Consider the following 15,376-nt stretch of genomic DNA (forward strand, 5'->3'; position numbering starts at 1 on the left):
TTTAAATTCTGTTAGTGAAAATTTTGACTCCCACTGCATTTAGCTAGCTCCTAACCTCTTTGAGCAAACTTTGAGCCTACTCTCTATGTTATAAGCCTAAAAAGTTTAACTTGTTGAGCCTACTCTGTCTTCTCTAGATCAGCTCTTCAACCCTTTTCATTACTATAATTAACAAAATGTTAAAGAAAAAAATAAGAAAAAAGTCTCTAGTACACGTGTTTAGTGATGATGTAAAAGAAAATACTACTCGTACTACCTATTTTATGTTAGTTGTGATAAGGGTTTCGAAGTTATAATATACCCATAAAATGAAGTGTTGAGATTGTTTTACAAGACTGACATGGGCACTGTGATTGGCCGGGAGCTAAGAATGTAAAGAACCTGAGTCGTTAGGACCACATTCATTATCGCATTTGTGCCATTCTCCAAACGACATAGACTTGCCTCTTTCACCAATTTATTACTGTTGTCTTCACTTGCTTTATTAAACTTACCACTACCTTTGCTATAGTAAATGTGGCCAACTCCCTGTTTCTCCAGCTCTTTCTCCATTTGACTATAATTATTTTTGGGGCATAGCCCATGGTTTCTGTTATGTTTTTCCTGTCGCGTTCAAATCCCACTTTCGGCTATTACAAATATTATGAGTAGACCAAGTTCCTTTTATATAATTCTTTTTTTCTTTTTGGTAGGGGAGGAGAAGATATTAGTGAGTGAGCCTTGAGGAAGATTTGGTTTTATAGTCCATTACAAATGTTATTTTAGTTATATGACCCTTTTCACAGAAGATCAATAAAAATAACGCAGGAGATCTGTAAAAATAATACAGGAGACCTTTGTAGGATCATTTTTCTCTATTCAAATTGTAAGTGAGCATGGAAGATATTCGCCTCCGGTGGATTGAGCATATTGGTGTCTATCACAAATGTCGATAAACATTAAGCAGACACAAATATATGTCCAATTTGGCAACTAGTCCAACGCACAAGCTGTTTGTTTTCTGTTTCCTTCCAAAATTTGTCTGTGCCTATGTGAACAACCTCTAATGACAATCTGCGAGTAGATAGGCTTTTTGTTGTGCATTATTGACACAAAAATCTTTAATTTAGAACGTCAGTTCTCCAACCGAAATATTATACAAAATGCTCATCATTTGCCAACTAGCTAACTAGACAAAACCAACATGTAATATATATATTTAAGAGGGCCAATTGATCATTGATGGTGCATGTGGGTCATTTTGTTGGATTACAGGGCTACACCAAAAGAGGATACATTGCAGAGCAATGAACCGAACCCAAGTTTTTTGGAGTTTAGACATACCTGAGAATGCCCTAACATCCTTTTCAACTACAGCCTAGAAGGCTAGAGATCCTCATCCCAACTAGCCAGGACCATACCCTACTACCTTCAACAACTACAACTATTATTACCACGCCTCAATCCTAAACAAGTTGCGGTCAACTATATGAATACTCACCTTCTCCGCTTAAGCTCAAGCATATACTACAACCTCCAAGACATAAGCTGCACCTGCACTAAAGTTTTCCAAAGGTAGGGTAAAAGAGCAGGGTGTTCTGTTTTTCGCAATCAACTGCATAAATGCATTTAAGTACTGCTGGAAATGTTTTCTTTTTCCTTCTTTAGGTTCCAGTTTTTGCAGATATTAACCGGGTTCCTGCTCATTACTTTACCCGATTTCCTACTCACTTTCCTCGCCAAGAAGAATGTACAACCTAACTCTCAATGCTCTCAAACAATTAATGATAATCAGTCATTTTGGTAATTAACTCCATCCATGTAAGTTTGCTCATATTGGCTGTCCATAAAGCCGAATAAAGAAGATAACTGCACTAGCTAGACAACACAGCGCAAAACTAGTCAATTTATGATTGCTTGGTTTGGCTGTTGTCATGTGCTCAAAACTTTTCATACAATCGAGAAACCAATAGCATCTATATCTCGTCTCAACTCACAAAGATCAAGCTAGCTAAGAGTGAAAACGCATCACAATAGACCAAGGAGGATCATATTGCAAGAAAGCAACGACATACAGGCTTAAAACAAGAACAAATTACATTTAGTATGGGAAAACGTTCCCAATACATATCAAAATATCCTTAAAATATTTTCAACCAGTGAAGGACTAAGATTTGGGATACAATCAACCCCTATAAAGGAGGCAAGAGGAAGGGGAAAAAAATATGTTTTACAATAAACATATAATATTAAAAAAATAATTGAACAATCTTCTCTATTGTACAAGTGCGCAACCTGTCCTTATTGTTGATGGCAACTAGATTCAAACCAATTGCAGTGGACAGAAAAAGCAATTCATTGAACTCAAGCAAGATTTATGGTGAAGGAGACGTAAGGATGAGCCTCTGTATCACCCCCAAAACCAGCCATTCCTCCTTCGTCCTCAGATTTCCAGAAATTGCTGCAGTTGAATGAAAAACAGTATAAATGGGGAACATGATAAATAAACCATTTAATAACCGTCAGTCAGTGTTGAACAGAAAGACATGTAGGTCCAAAGGACCACATAGATGTGGCGTATTGCAACTAAACAAATGCATGTTTGTTTCTTACAATATGCTCAATGGACAATTAGCAGAACTTTCAGCCTCACGTAGAGATAGAATGGAATAAATGTACTCGGGACCAGTCCTAAATAGCATCCATGTTATAAGCATGATATATGTCCCTGCTCGGCGGAGACTGGAAGAAAATATTGTGTGCTTATAAACACCATTAACAGTCATGCAATACAATTTTTTAACATGTCAAAAGCTTTAAACACGTTCCTTCTTGGTGGAGTACAGGGAAAAATATTACTACATGCCTATAAACCCAGTTCTTTTAAGAAGAGCAAATAGGCATTTCTTTACAGCAGGGAGGGAGCAATGGAAATTGGGGTTAGGAATGGACTTCGTTATCACATTGACATACCTGTTTGAACTGTCGCAGAGTGACTCGAGAATGGAACGTACTTTCTTCTCACTTTTGGTGGAGGGTGCCAATACAACAGACTGAAAATTTATGTCGGTCCTTAAGTAATGGTAATAATCTAAATACAACAAAACGAGTAGCTGATAAGCATAATATTTGGGGGTCCAAAGGAATATACCAAAAATGATGGAGGCAAGCCATATCTCAAAATGCTCTCAGCAAAGATACGCACAGCGCAGAAGTGCATCCAGGAGCTAAAAACCTGTAGAATGATGGCAGGACATTTTAGACAAGGGTTTCAATCTCACCAACTACAATATGGGTTTCAATCTCAGTAACTACAAAATACAATATGGGTGAGTTGGAAATGAAAATAAATCAATCAGCATTGAGAAAAAGGAAATAGTGAACCCAGATCGAGATGGAATCCCCCCCTTTTTTTTTTGAGAATGGATCGAGATGGAATCCTATTGCGAAATCTAAAGGGTAATTTACAATTTACAGCAGTCGAAGAGCAGAAATCACAAGAGCGCACTTAGACCATTAGTCATTACTTTGGTTTTATTGGTTCAGCAGTGAAGCGCCGAATCAATGTCTTCCTGCTCATCACCCAATTGAGTCAAAAAATGCTCTATGAATTGGAGCTACCTAAAGATTATGATTCCACATCCCTGGAAACATACAAGATCTTTTCTTGAAGTGATAATAAACTCATCTGAAAGAAATGTGTGCTAGAACCCTCTAGTCAAGGAGTGCACTTAATATCTAAACAGGCAACCAAATGGAGAGGTGCGCAGTGCATGAAACTACTCTACTTTTGCTGAAGTTGGACAAACTCATGATAAGTTAGTTAAGGTAAGTGAAGGACAAATTGCTGCAAGGACTGACCTAACACAATGTTAAATTTAACCTCTGGCTTACGCCACTTCCCTTCACGTCCCTTAACACAATTGATAAAGAAACTGCAAATCAATCCTGAATTGGCTTTGCACACGTTGATATTATTGGTACTTTCTGGAAACAAACTACACACTCCACTACGTGGATTATGTTATATGGACTCATTATGGCCTACGCCTAAATGTATCTGTGTGAATTGCTATGACATGGCCATAGGTATTTCTAGTTTTCTAATGGGCTCTTAAATACAATAGCTTAAAATTGAACATAACAATGTAGGTTCGATGTCTCGAGGAAAAAAAAATGTAGGTTTAGTGACTGACTCTATAATTCATTAACAGAATCCATGTTATAGAAATTTAGAACCCTCCCCCATCTTTCACCACCCTAGTCTCCCTGGAAGCCTCCTTTGAACTATTGCCATCTCTGAATGCTTATCACTATCATCATCTAACAGCACCAACAGACTTTTTTTTATAAGGTGTAACAGCACCAACAGACTTGAGAACCACATGTACCTGTCTGTCATAAAATTTGTTTCATCCTACAAACTGGGAACAGATGAACCAGTGAACTGTGACTGCTTTCAGGGAAAGCATGAATTGGGGGTTATAGGTCAATGAAGATTGCTGTCACGTGCTAATTAGATTGAAAAACATGACTTATTGGCCCCGTCAAGCGAATTACATGACTGTGCACCCCCTCATCCCCGACTGATACTCCCTTTAGGGGTGTTCAAATCGTCAGTTCACTTTCGAATCAAACATTCATTCCTGTTTCCAAATGTTTTGATTTTTCGTTTTGAGTAACCAAAATCATATATTGACTAACTATTGGACATGCGACTGCCTATTTATTAGTCCTCAATAACCAAATTAGAGGGATGTAAAGATGTCGTAAACAAGTTTATACGGTTCTCAGATGACATAAATTATCTGGTCCTCTTCCTTAACAATTTTACAATGTCAAATGAAATGCAAAGTAATATTATTGTTCCATGTGATTTTTCTTGTTAAATTTGACGAAACCAAGCTAGCTCAGCTCATCTTTACCAAAAAAGAGCCTAGCTGGCCCGAGCTGAAATATGAGTGAGGTGAGCCAAGCATAAGTCGGCTCTACTCAATGTCCAGGCCAAAGAGTTAATTTCTTCTCCTGAAGTTGGCGCTAATTAAATCTTTAATCATGAGCTTACTCATTCAAAACTCTAATGAGATCTCATCTACATGCCTTGCCTCAACCCTTGGTGCGCCACATCATTAAAGTTGGACTAGCCAATGGGAAAACTTGATAACATGCCTATTTCTAAGTAATCAAACAATAAATATTTGGTAGAAAAACAACAGACGAGAATTTCCAAACAAAATGAACATTGTTCCCAAATAGGATATAATTGCAAGAAGCTAATCATTTTGCGACAAGAGTGGGTTGCTCTAGTGGTGAGCACCCTCCACTTCCAACCAAGAGGTTGTGAGTTCGAGTCACCCCAAGAGCAAAGTGGAGAATTCTTGGAGGGAGGGAGCCGAGGGTCTATCGGAAACAACCTCTCTACCCCAGGGTAGGGGTAAGGTCTGCGTACACACTACCCTCCCCATACCCCACTATTGGGATTATACTGGGTTGTTGTTGTTATTGTTGTAAGCTAATCATTTTGCAATCACAAAGTTGCAAATTGACTTCTCCGGATGAATTATGCTGCATATCTCAATTTAGTATAGATGTTCTAGAATTAATAGACACAACAACAACACAACAAAAAACCCAGTGGGAACACTTGATATCGTGCCTATTTCTAAGTAATCAAACAATAAATATTTGGTAGAAAAACAACATACTAGAATTCGAAACAAAATGAACATTGTTCCCAAATAGGATGTAATTGCAAGAAGCGAATTATGTTGCAATCACAAAGTTGCAAATTGACTTCTCCAGATGAATTCTGCTGCATATCTCAATTTAGTATAGAAGTTCTAGAAGTAATAGACACAACAGCAACAACAACAAACCCAGTGGAGCCCTCCAAGTCGGGTCTGGGAGAGGGTAGTGTGTACGCAGGCCTTACCCTTACCCTTGGGAGGTAGAAAGGTTGTTTCCGATAGACCATCGGCTCAAGAAGATGAAAAGCAACACTAGAAACAAGCAATATCAACAACAAAGGCCAGAAAGGTAATAACATCAATCTAAGAACCAGAAAAATAGATGGAAGGAAGCAATAACAACAAACAGTAACAACGGAAAAATATTAGTAAATCGAAGCGGAAGATAGTAGGAAAACAACATGTAATACTAGCAAATAGCAATCTAGGAACAAGACACTATCAGACTAACCCTAAAAAATCCCGGTACGGGATAGAAAAATGCTCGACTACCTACTAACCTCCTACCCTAATTTTCGACCTCCACACCCTCCTATCAAGGGTCATGTCCTCGATAAGCTGAAGTTGCGTCATGTCCTGCCTGATCACCTCTCTCCAATACTTCTTTGGTCGTTTTTTTCCGATTTTACGCAAATCCCCTTTTAGGGAACAAGGCTTAAGGCCAGAAATCCTAGAGTATATAATTCTGCAGTTAGACAGAGCCGGTCTGACCGATCCGCATCCCCGTGTAATGAAGACAGTACTCGAATAATTTCTTCGGAGAATGCTACTTCAACTACAGTAGCAAGGGCGAAATAACCCCGTCTATCATGACTTTCTCCGATATTTTCGGAATGGGAGAGACTAGGTGAGGGGTGAACCTTCTGTCTGATTCATTCTGATGCTTTCAAATCCGCTTAAAGAGTACTTTGGTGTCACTTAGTATAGGGAAGTGTCCCCTTTTTGTTGTCTTCGTCCATCTTTTTTTCTCTTATGCTTTTCGTTGGTCAACAACTTCTTCTCACACCCACCAAAACCAATCACTCACACCTCCTTACTGTGGCATCTAAGTTTCTCTAACATGTCCGAACATCTAAGTCTCGCTTTCCGCATCTTGTCCTTTATGGGGCCACCCCCACCTTTACTCAGATATCTTCATTCCTAATCTTATCCAACCTGGTATGCCCGCACATCCATCTCAACATCTTCATTTCTGTTACTTTCATCTTCCGGATAAGGAAGTTCTTGACTGGCATGCAAACTGCCCCATACAACATAATCGATCTAACAACTACTTTGTATAACTTACCTTTAAGTTTTGGTGTCACATTCTTGTCACACAACACGTCGGACGCTAACCTCCGTTTCATCCACCCCGCCCCTATACGATGTGTGACATCTTCGTTAATCTCCCCATTCCCTTGGATAACAGATCCAAGATACTTGTAACTTACTCTCTTTGGGATGACTTGTGAATCAAGTCTCACGTCCATGTCCGCTCCCTCCGTCACGTCGATGAACTTGCACTCCAAGTATTATGTCATCTTTAGACTCTAGGGTCTGTCTCCAAACCTCCAACTTGTTGATAACACCGCCTCGCATCTCGTCAATCAGTATTATGTCTCTAGAATTAATAGAAGGGAATAAAAAACATAAAAGAGAGAGAGCAAGTGCTTGAATGTGTACATGATCCATTTTTGGCCCATGGGATTCAGTAAGTCAGGAAGAGTACATTGGAGTTTAAAAGCAGTACACATGCAAATGTTTTATTAAAAGAAAGATACAGTACATGTGGAAAAGCAGTCAGTTTTTCCTTTTCCTCTGCGAGCTTGTAGCTTTATTTATTTGTACAGATTAACCAACTGGATACCCAGTTATCTGCTTCCATAACATACAAAAATTTACCTGTGATTTTTATCACCGGGTAGGATTTTACTTTGCCAAACAAACTGAATAACCAAGAAGGTAATGCAACAGAAACTAAACCAAAAGCAAAATTAACTACTCTATATCTTTTTTAGCCAACTTGAAGAGTTGGTAATTCCTGTTTTAAACAAAAAAATTGGACACCCTTAACCGCCTTGTCTTACCCTCTGCCCCACGACAGAGTCTCCAACCTCATCCTCTCTTTAAACCATATATATGATCATAGTTCTGGTGAAAAGAGTGCGTACTGATTATTTTTTTATTGTTACTGATTAATTTTCTCTTATCTTGTAATATCTTTTCTAATTGCGCCAACTAGTTTTTTGTCAAACAGTTCATAGCTTTCCAGAGAGACGTGAAAGAGGTCATAGTTGGTGGGTTCTTTTAAGATGAAGCATCATAGCTTCATACTGGCACACTTTGTCCTTCAACTTATGTTAGGAAAAAATGGGGGAGCAGGTTGTGGAATGAGATGGAGGATAAGAGACAAAGGATGGTGTAGGTGCAAAGGGTGAAGGCAGTAGGTTGAGGGGGAGGGGGGCAGGAAGCAGTTGATTAGGGGGTCACCATGGGAGGCAGTAATGGTGGAATATTTGGAAGGGTGAGATGGCACACAGTTGTTCTGTTGTTTTTCCTTTTCCTTCTCTTTTCTTCAAATTTCAGAAGAAAAAACAACAAAAGTATCACTAGTTTTTTTTAGCACATATCAACTGTCACATTTTCTAAATGCAGATAACTATAAGTTCCAAATGTTAAAAGCAGATAAAAGTTAGACGACCAGTGAAATGAATTTCAGGGACAGAATTACACTTTTTTCTCTTGTTTACAACAGCGATTAGAATGATTTCCAGTTTTAATGGATGACAAATCTAAAGCTGTGAATGTTTGTTGATTGTTATAGCCTTATAAGCATAGTTGGCGTCAAAAAGAAAGCCTGGGAGTGGTAGTCATTTAACCATACAACTAAACCTCAATCCCATGCTTGTTGTGTCGGCTATATAAATCATCGATATCCATATTGCTCCACTTGCCCAATTCATTCCAATATTCAATAGTTTCGGATTTCCTAACAAACTAGAGGTTTCTTCACCTTTATTTACAAAAATAAAAATCTCTAAACAAACTAGAAACTAGAAAGAACGCCTAGTAAAGCTGGTCCAAATGTAAGTATACCAAACTAAGCTTAATCCCCACTAATTGGTATTGCTTATATGGATCTTTCGCTTTTTTTGTGTTATATTTTTCTTTAAGCACACATGAATTTAAGAGATGCAAGTCTTTTTACTCGACTTCCTCCCATGTAATTTTAGGCCAACCTTGTTCGTTACTAACACCTTTAATTATTACAGTATCACACCTACGACCAATGCATTTGAAGGTCCACATAGAACATGAACAAACGATCTTAAGCAGCATTATTTCATTGTCTCCTGTTTGTGCTACTTGAACCTTCTGTGGGATGTGATAATTTCTTCATTTAACCATAACATGGACTTTTTCTATTCTTGCCTTCCTACGAAACCAGTCAATCAACTTTTTTGGTAAAACATATTTTAACCAGTCGATACATCCATTTCACGAGGTTTTTTGCAGTACTATAATATGTAATACAAAGTTCACAAGAGAAAAAGTTGATCCAGTCCACCTTAATAAAGTTTAACACTTTATCTACGATTTAGCCTTTGACCACTATGTTACGTAAATAAATAGAAAATCACTGGAGGTATGTAAAGCCGTGTTTATAATGCGCCAACTGAAAACAACCACCAAGGTTAAAATACTCACACAGAGCGCTAACGCTACCTCCTAGAGTGGCATGCCGCTTTGTTTTCCAGCCACGTTATGCTCCACCAAGGTACATGTTTCCGCAAAATTTTATCTAGTTCAGCTTACAATTTATGGATGAGCTGAAAACAACCACCACGTATTTATTTTTGTTTTATTTTCAATCACGATTTAAGAAGGAAAAAATCAAGGTACAAGATGAGATTCCTTAAGCTATTTGCCTGAACATAAACAAGAGCAAGGACAACGTTATGCACTGGCAACCAGAAACTAACACCTGCCCTTTCACACACCCAACTTGTGCCCAGAAGGAAAAAAGAGCAGATCCTTTTGGTGTTTGTTAGGCAATTGTTAAGAAGGATAATAGAGGTTAAAAAGAAAAATCACATGTTTTGCTGACCCATTCCCCACTAATTAAGAGCTTGTCTTCACTCCAAGCCATGATGCATTTCGCGCAGTCAAAATACTGAAAAGCTTAATAGCTCCTTCACTGGCAGAGGAAGGCTATGAAATGATCCGCCGACATTTAATGAAAAAAAGAATGAAAAGATTAACAAAGAACTCCAATACTTAATTGATATCACTTCACATTGGGCAAATCCTCCCACCACAGCGTGTTCCCTTCTCCGCTTTAAGATCTCCCCCCATTTTCTCTATTTTTTCTAATGTCTTCATTGTTGGTTGGTAAATAATTTAGGTCTCTTCAATCATTGTTTTTTAAAGTTTTTGCAATAAAGAATGCAATTTTTTTTTTTTTTGGGGGGGGGGGGGGGAAGGTGAAATAGCCTATTTATTTGATAGGTTATGGTTGTTTTTCATTTATTCTTTCCATAATTCATCTCCAGATAATGAAAACAAAGACTGCAAAGGTTTTTTCTAGTCCCACATGCTCCCTCAATTCACACGCTGCTCATGTAAGATGAGACTTGCTCCCAGGACAATGGTAAGGCTCCCTCTCTCCCCCTACAGTTCATTCTGAAGGTTCATGCGATCAATTAATGAATATATTCTCCTGAATATCGTAAGCATTTCACTTCTACCGAACTCTATCAGATCATAAATCCTAGAGGAGTAAACTCATTTTGTATCTTTAAAATAGTCAAAATCCAAGTTAGCATCTGATTGTAAAGTGATCTTGAGATAACTCATAGACTTCACCAACAACCATAATGTGATAGGTTATTTTGTTAGCTCAAAGTCCAAACTAGTGAAGTGCATAAGAGACTTAAAGATACTTATAATGCAGTTAAAGATCCTTACAATGCAGTTAAGATAAATTTTTGGCTGATGACAAATGAGTTCACTTTTTCATTTCCTTCGAGACTGCAAAGCATTTCAAATTTAAAGCCAGCGCCAAAGATATGTCTATGAATATAATTAACAGTTAGCAGAAAATGCATCCAGAAATGCTTAGATTTCCAATAGTAAGAGGGAAGTACCTCCCCATAACTGGTATAGCACCACTGCAGCAGAGAGCTCCTGAATGTCTCTTGGTCTTGCATCAGTTTTTCCAGCTCTTGTTTCCGGCTTTCTTGTGTATCCGGATTATGTTCAAAATCGCGAATCTGAATCAAATGTACCAATAAGACATCTCTTTAGATAAGGCCTTCCTCTATCAATAGTACTTCTCACCACACATTACATATACATATATACGGACACAACAGAACAGTTTTATATATTGAAAAGCTATTTTCCCACCTGGTGGGGGAAGAGAGACTTGAAAGAGGTAAAGAAAACTCACCTGGAAGCCTCTTTCACGCGCCTTAATCTTGAAATTGTCGGCATCACGGTTGAATAATGTTACAGTATAAAGAGCATATTCATTGTCCTCATAGAGCATCTTAGAGGATCTGGGAACCTAAACAATTTAGTTAAAATGAAAAAGTAGAACTTGTAGGATAGCACTATAAAGAGCTCAGAAAGAAAGAAAAACGTTTTCTATTTCCAGAAATAAGTAAGAAATCTAGCTTGTCCTTGAAGAAGATCAAACTAATCCAAAATGCAATGCCACAATAGGGACCACTATGCAAAGCAGAGACACATTCCAAGTAAATAGAAAGATATGTGAAGCTATAAACTGTATCCAACAAAGTTCTTACCACATAGGTGGTAAGATTCTCGTAACTTGACAGCCAGTCTTTCTGTGAGTATTTGGAAACAACAGCAAGGAGAGTTGTTAAGTGTTCTGAGGTAACAATATCTTCCGGCTTTACCAAATTGGACAGATCACGGACAGCTAAGCTGGAAGAAACACCAAGCACGTCAGTTAGAATGCCAAGTGGATACAAATTCAAAAACCATTATACCAATCCAGATTAGTAATTCCAAATAACAAAGAAACAATTATTAACAGAGTGCCCTTATCCTTTGACAAGAATAAGTTCAAAGACCCGAGTACCAAACTTCAGACTTTTTGCAATCTTCTGAAAAAGATTTTCAAGTTTCTATGAGCAACATGAATCTAGCACTCTGTATGGAAGTTCCATTTTAATTTCTCCCATCTAGATGGAGTTCCTCCTTCAGCCGAGGGTCTATCGAAAATAGTCTTTCTACCTTCACAAGGTAGGGGTAAAGTCTTAAGGTCTTCGTACACATTATCCTTCCTAGATCCCATTTGTGGGATTAAACTGGGTATGTTGTTGTTGTTGTTGTTGTAGATGGAGTTCCTACAGTCCCTAAGATTTCACTCTGAAGCAATATACCTAATGCAAACCTAACTAACCACATACTATTTTTAAATTAAGTCGTCTATCACCCCCCACACATAAATTCAAATTAATTCAGATCACAGGAATATAATTGTTTTAAGGTACATTTTTATAGTAGCTGCTCTCTCTCTCTCTCTCTTCATTTCTTTCTTTTTGGTGTAAAATTCTAACCAACCAGATAATATGAGTGCCACCTTTACATCTGCTGATCTTTTAACAAAAACAACATGGATGTATTTCCATGTTTCTTCTTTATCAAAGAAACTTCCCATGTCTAATAGTGCCTATTTTGAGATAGCCTTTCTCAAGTTTCTTATCCTTTTTAAATTTCACTATTATGTCCATATATGTTGTCAGTGTCTTGGACAAACATTTAGGCAGAAATTGAAGGTTCCTTGATGTACATCAATAATGACATAGCTGAACACTCAAAAATGATAAATCACCATTTACTGGAAGTCCATGTTTATCCAATGGAACCTCATCTCTTACATACCTTCCCGCCTGCTTTCGATTGATGGCATTAAGTTGACTACGCACATTGTTATACTCAGAAACACGAACCTGTCATAGAAAACCAGCAGATATTGTAACACATTGTTCGAGCAATATATCCAATACTATGCTTAAAAAACTCTTAGTAGTACAGTCAGATACTCTACATTTAATCCAATAAGTATCTCATAGAAAACTGTCACCAACAAAAAATAACAAAGACTCTCAAAACCACCATGCTGTACTTAATTGACAAAAGGATGTTACTGGATTGTTTTAAGGAGGAATAGTTATGTTCTAGGGAAGCACAATCTGGGAATCAATGGAACCAAATAGTGAATGTTTAACTAACATGTCACTGTATCTTCAACAAGTACTTAATGCACTTCACTGTTAGGGACCTACAGCACCAATTAGGATGAAACACAAGGGAAATGTGTCACATAAATTTGGACAATATGGTTGTGGGCGAACTACGGATGGGCCATCTAAATCATAGAGTATTTTTCGGTTATCCAGAAAAAATGAACATGCAGATAACAGAGAAAAAAGAAAAGAGAAATTATCTTAGGCCCCACTTGTTTCCACTTAATGGAGATCTAAATCTGAATCATTTACATGTCAATCCATTTTAATTTGTTTTTTATCTTTTAACAATCACTTATTTGCTCGGAATAGGTCTGATTCAGTCAGATATGGTACAAAGTCTTAAATCATTAAGACATTCACTTAAAACTTTATGTGAATTTAACGTTTTAGCACTACTATCCACTAACACAGCACAACCACCAGCACCAACTCCACTATTTAATTCTGTAAAGGGCAAACACATGATACCAATGGCAAAAAGTGAACTAAGGAATGCTAATTCGTCTTTGCTTTCTCCCTCGCTTATGGTGCTCTTCTTTTCTTCAAAATCCCCATTCTCTGTCTACTAGAGCATCGGTTTGTGCTAAATTCACATTGCAAATTAGAGCTATTTCTTCTATTTCTTCGTTTTACTTCACCATATACCACATATACATATGGGCCTAATCGTTACTTGTATCATAAACATTATATCTAAGCATTGAAATGAATATCCCCACCACTACCACCACCACCATCCAACAAAAACTGGAAAATAGATAAATAAGATCTCCTACATTGTTATACCCAATTACTGCTCCTCACAAAATTACTTGTTTCACATATACCTTAAGGTCATCCTCAATCTTGGCTACTTGGGTGTGAATTCCATCCACAATCTCCTTAAGAGGTGACATTGTAGGATACTTTGCCTCGTCCCACGCAAACCTACCACCAAAAACAAATTTCTTGTCAGAAAAGATAATTCCACATATCAAAAGCAGTCAAACTAGGTGATATATACCTAGTGAGGTACGAGTCAACAGGAACCCCATCCACAGTGAGAGAGCTACTAAGGACCCCAGAAACCCTCTCCAATTCCTCGATCTGTCGTCGTGTTTTGGAGCAAACCCCTTCAATGAAGCTATTTGACTGCAAAAATTCAAATTTTCCACATATGATTCAAATCAATACCACACAAAATAACTTAATTTCTCGATTACAAAATACAGCTTCTGTCAGTTGATATTCAACTTCTACGTATCCCTCGAATCAAAACCAGATTAAACAACTAAATTTCTCAATCACAATTGTAAAATTGCAGCCAGTAACTACTAAAAACGAGAAAATTATAACAATCCAATATAGATCACACGTGACTAATGCTTCGCAATTGGAATACAGAACAAATCAAAAAATGTAGAGAGAGAAAATAAAAATAGAGAGCTCACCTTGACGAGATCATCGCTGAGAGCTAGAAGCGAATCCAATGTGCCGACACGGAGATTCGGGATGTTAAACTGCAAATTCAACAAGAAAACTGAAGGTGATCCAAAAAATTTGAAGTCGTTGAAGGCAGATCTCAGTAAAATTGGCATTATTTAAGGGAAGGGCAGAGAGCTTACTCTATAAAGAGGAGTATCGAATGAATGCCTGGAGATAGATTCCTGAAGACGACTCCATAGAGAAGTAGTGGATGAGTTTTGCTGAACGGGAAGAGAAACTACCCAGTACCTCGAAGCCATTGTTCAACACTTCTTTGCTTTTGATTAGATGTAGGAAGCAGAAACAACTTCCGGACAGATAAATAATTACGAGTCGTTGAAAAAAAATTTCCCCTTTTGGGCCTTATGTAGTTGTGAGGTGTGACTTACTGTGCGTTATTGTTCTTTCATATAAGAGGTACCATTTCATAGTTTCTGAAATTACACAGAATCTGTGGTGCCAAGTGAAAAGGGACCTAACCGCGGGCCTAAACGTTCACATGACTGGTAAAAGTAGATATAGAATACATATTTGAAGGTGTAAATATGTTTATGGATTACTATTTTTTTGACTTTTCCAAATAATAATAATGTCATTTATTCTCTTTGTTCCTATTTGTCAAAAATAATTATATTCTAAAATACTTGTTATTTTACAAAATAAAGAAAGAGCTAACGAATTGTGTACACGGGTAAACCGAGCCCATGAGATGTCTCGATTTCTGATGAAGCAAACGGAGCAAGAGACGTGACGGAAGGGAACCAGAATCGAGACCAGGAGCACTTCGAGCCGGGGTCCAGGCAAAGCGTCCGACCTCGAGAAGTATCGGGGCCATAACCCCGAGTTCGGTTCGAATCCCAAAGGCCTCGGAAAACACGATCACGTAGCTGAGCACGACCAAAAAAAAGGTGTGATATCAGT

The 15,376-nt window shown here is 37.8% G+C and overlaps 1 protein-coding gene across 1 annotated transcript; it reads right to left on the reverse strand.

The window, feature by feature from the left end:
- Positions 1-2,058: 2,058 nt before the first annotated feature.
- On the reverse strand, positions 2,059-14,863 carry LOC107832492 (V-type proton ATPase subunit C). The gene is made up of 11 exons (XM_016660345.2): positions 14,596-14,863; positions 14,422-14,490; positions 13,995-14,122; positions 13,819-13,918; positions 12,624-12,691; positions 11,519-11,660; positions 11,161-11,277; positions 10,856-10,981; positions 3,131-3,214; positions 2,953-3,032; positions 2,059-2,440 (listed from the first exon to the last, which is right to left on the reverse strand). The coding sequence occupies exons 1-11, from the start codon at positions 14,713-14,715 to the stop codon at positions 2,344-2,346; spliced, it is 1,131 nt and encodes a 376-aa protein (XP_016515831.1). The 5' UTR covers positions 14,716-14,863; the 3' UTR covers positions 2,059-2,343.
- Positions 14,864-15,376: the final 513 nt, after the last annotated feature.

The sequence above is a fragment of the Nicotiana tabacum genome, chromosome 4, assembly GCF_000715075.1.
Source record: "Nicotiana tabacum cultivar K326 chromosome 4, ASM71507v2, whole genome shotgun sequence".
NCBI classification, from domain to species: Eukaryota; Viridiplantae; Streptophyta; class Magnoliopsida; order Solanales; family Solanaceae; genus Nicotiana; species Nicotiana tabacum.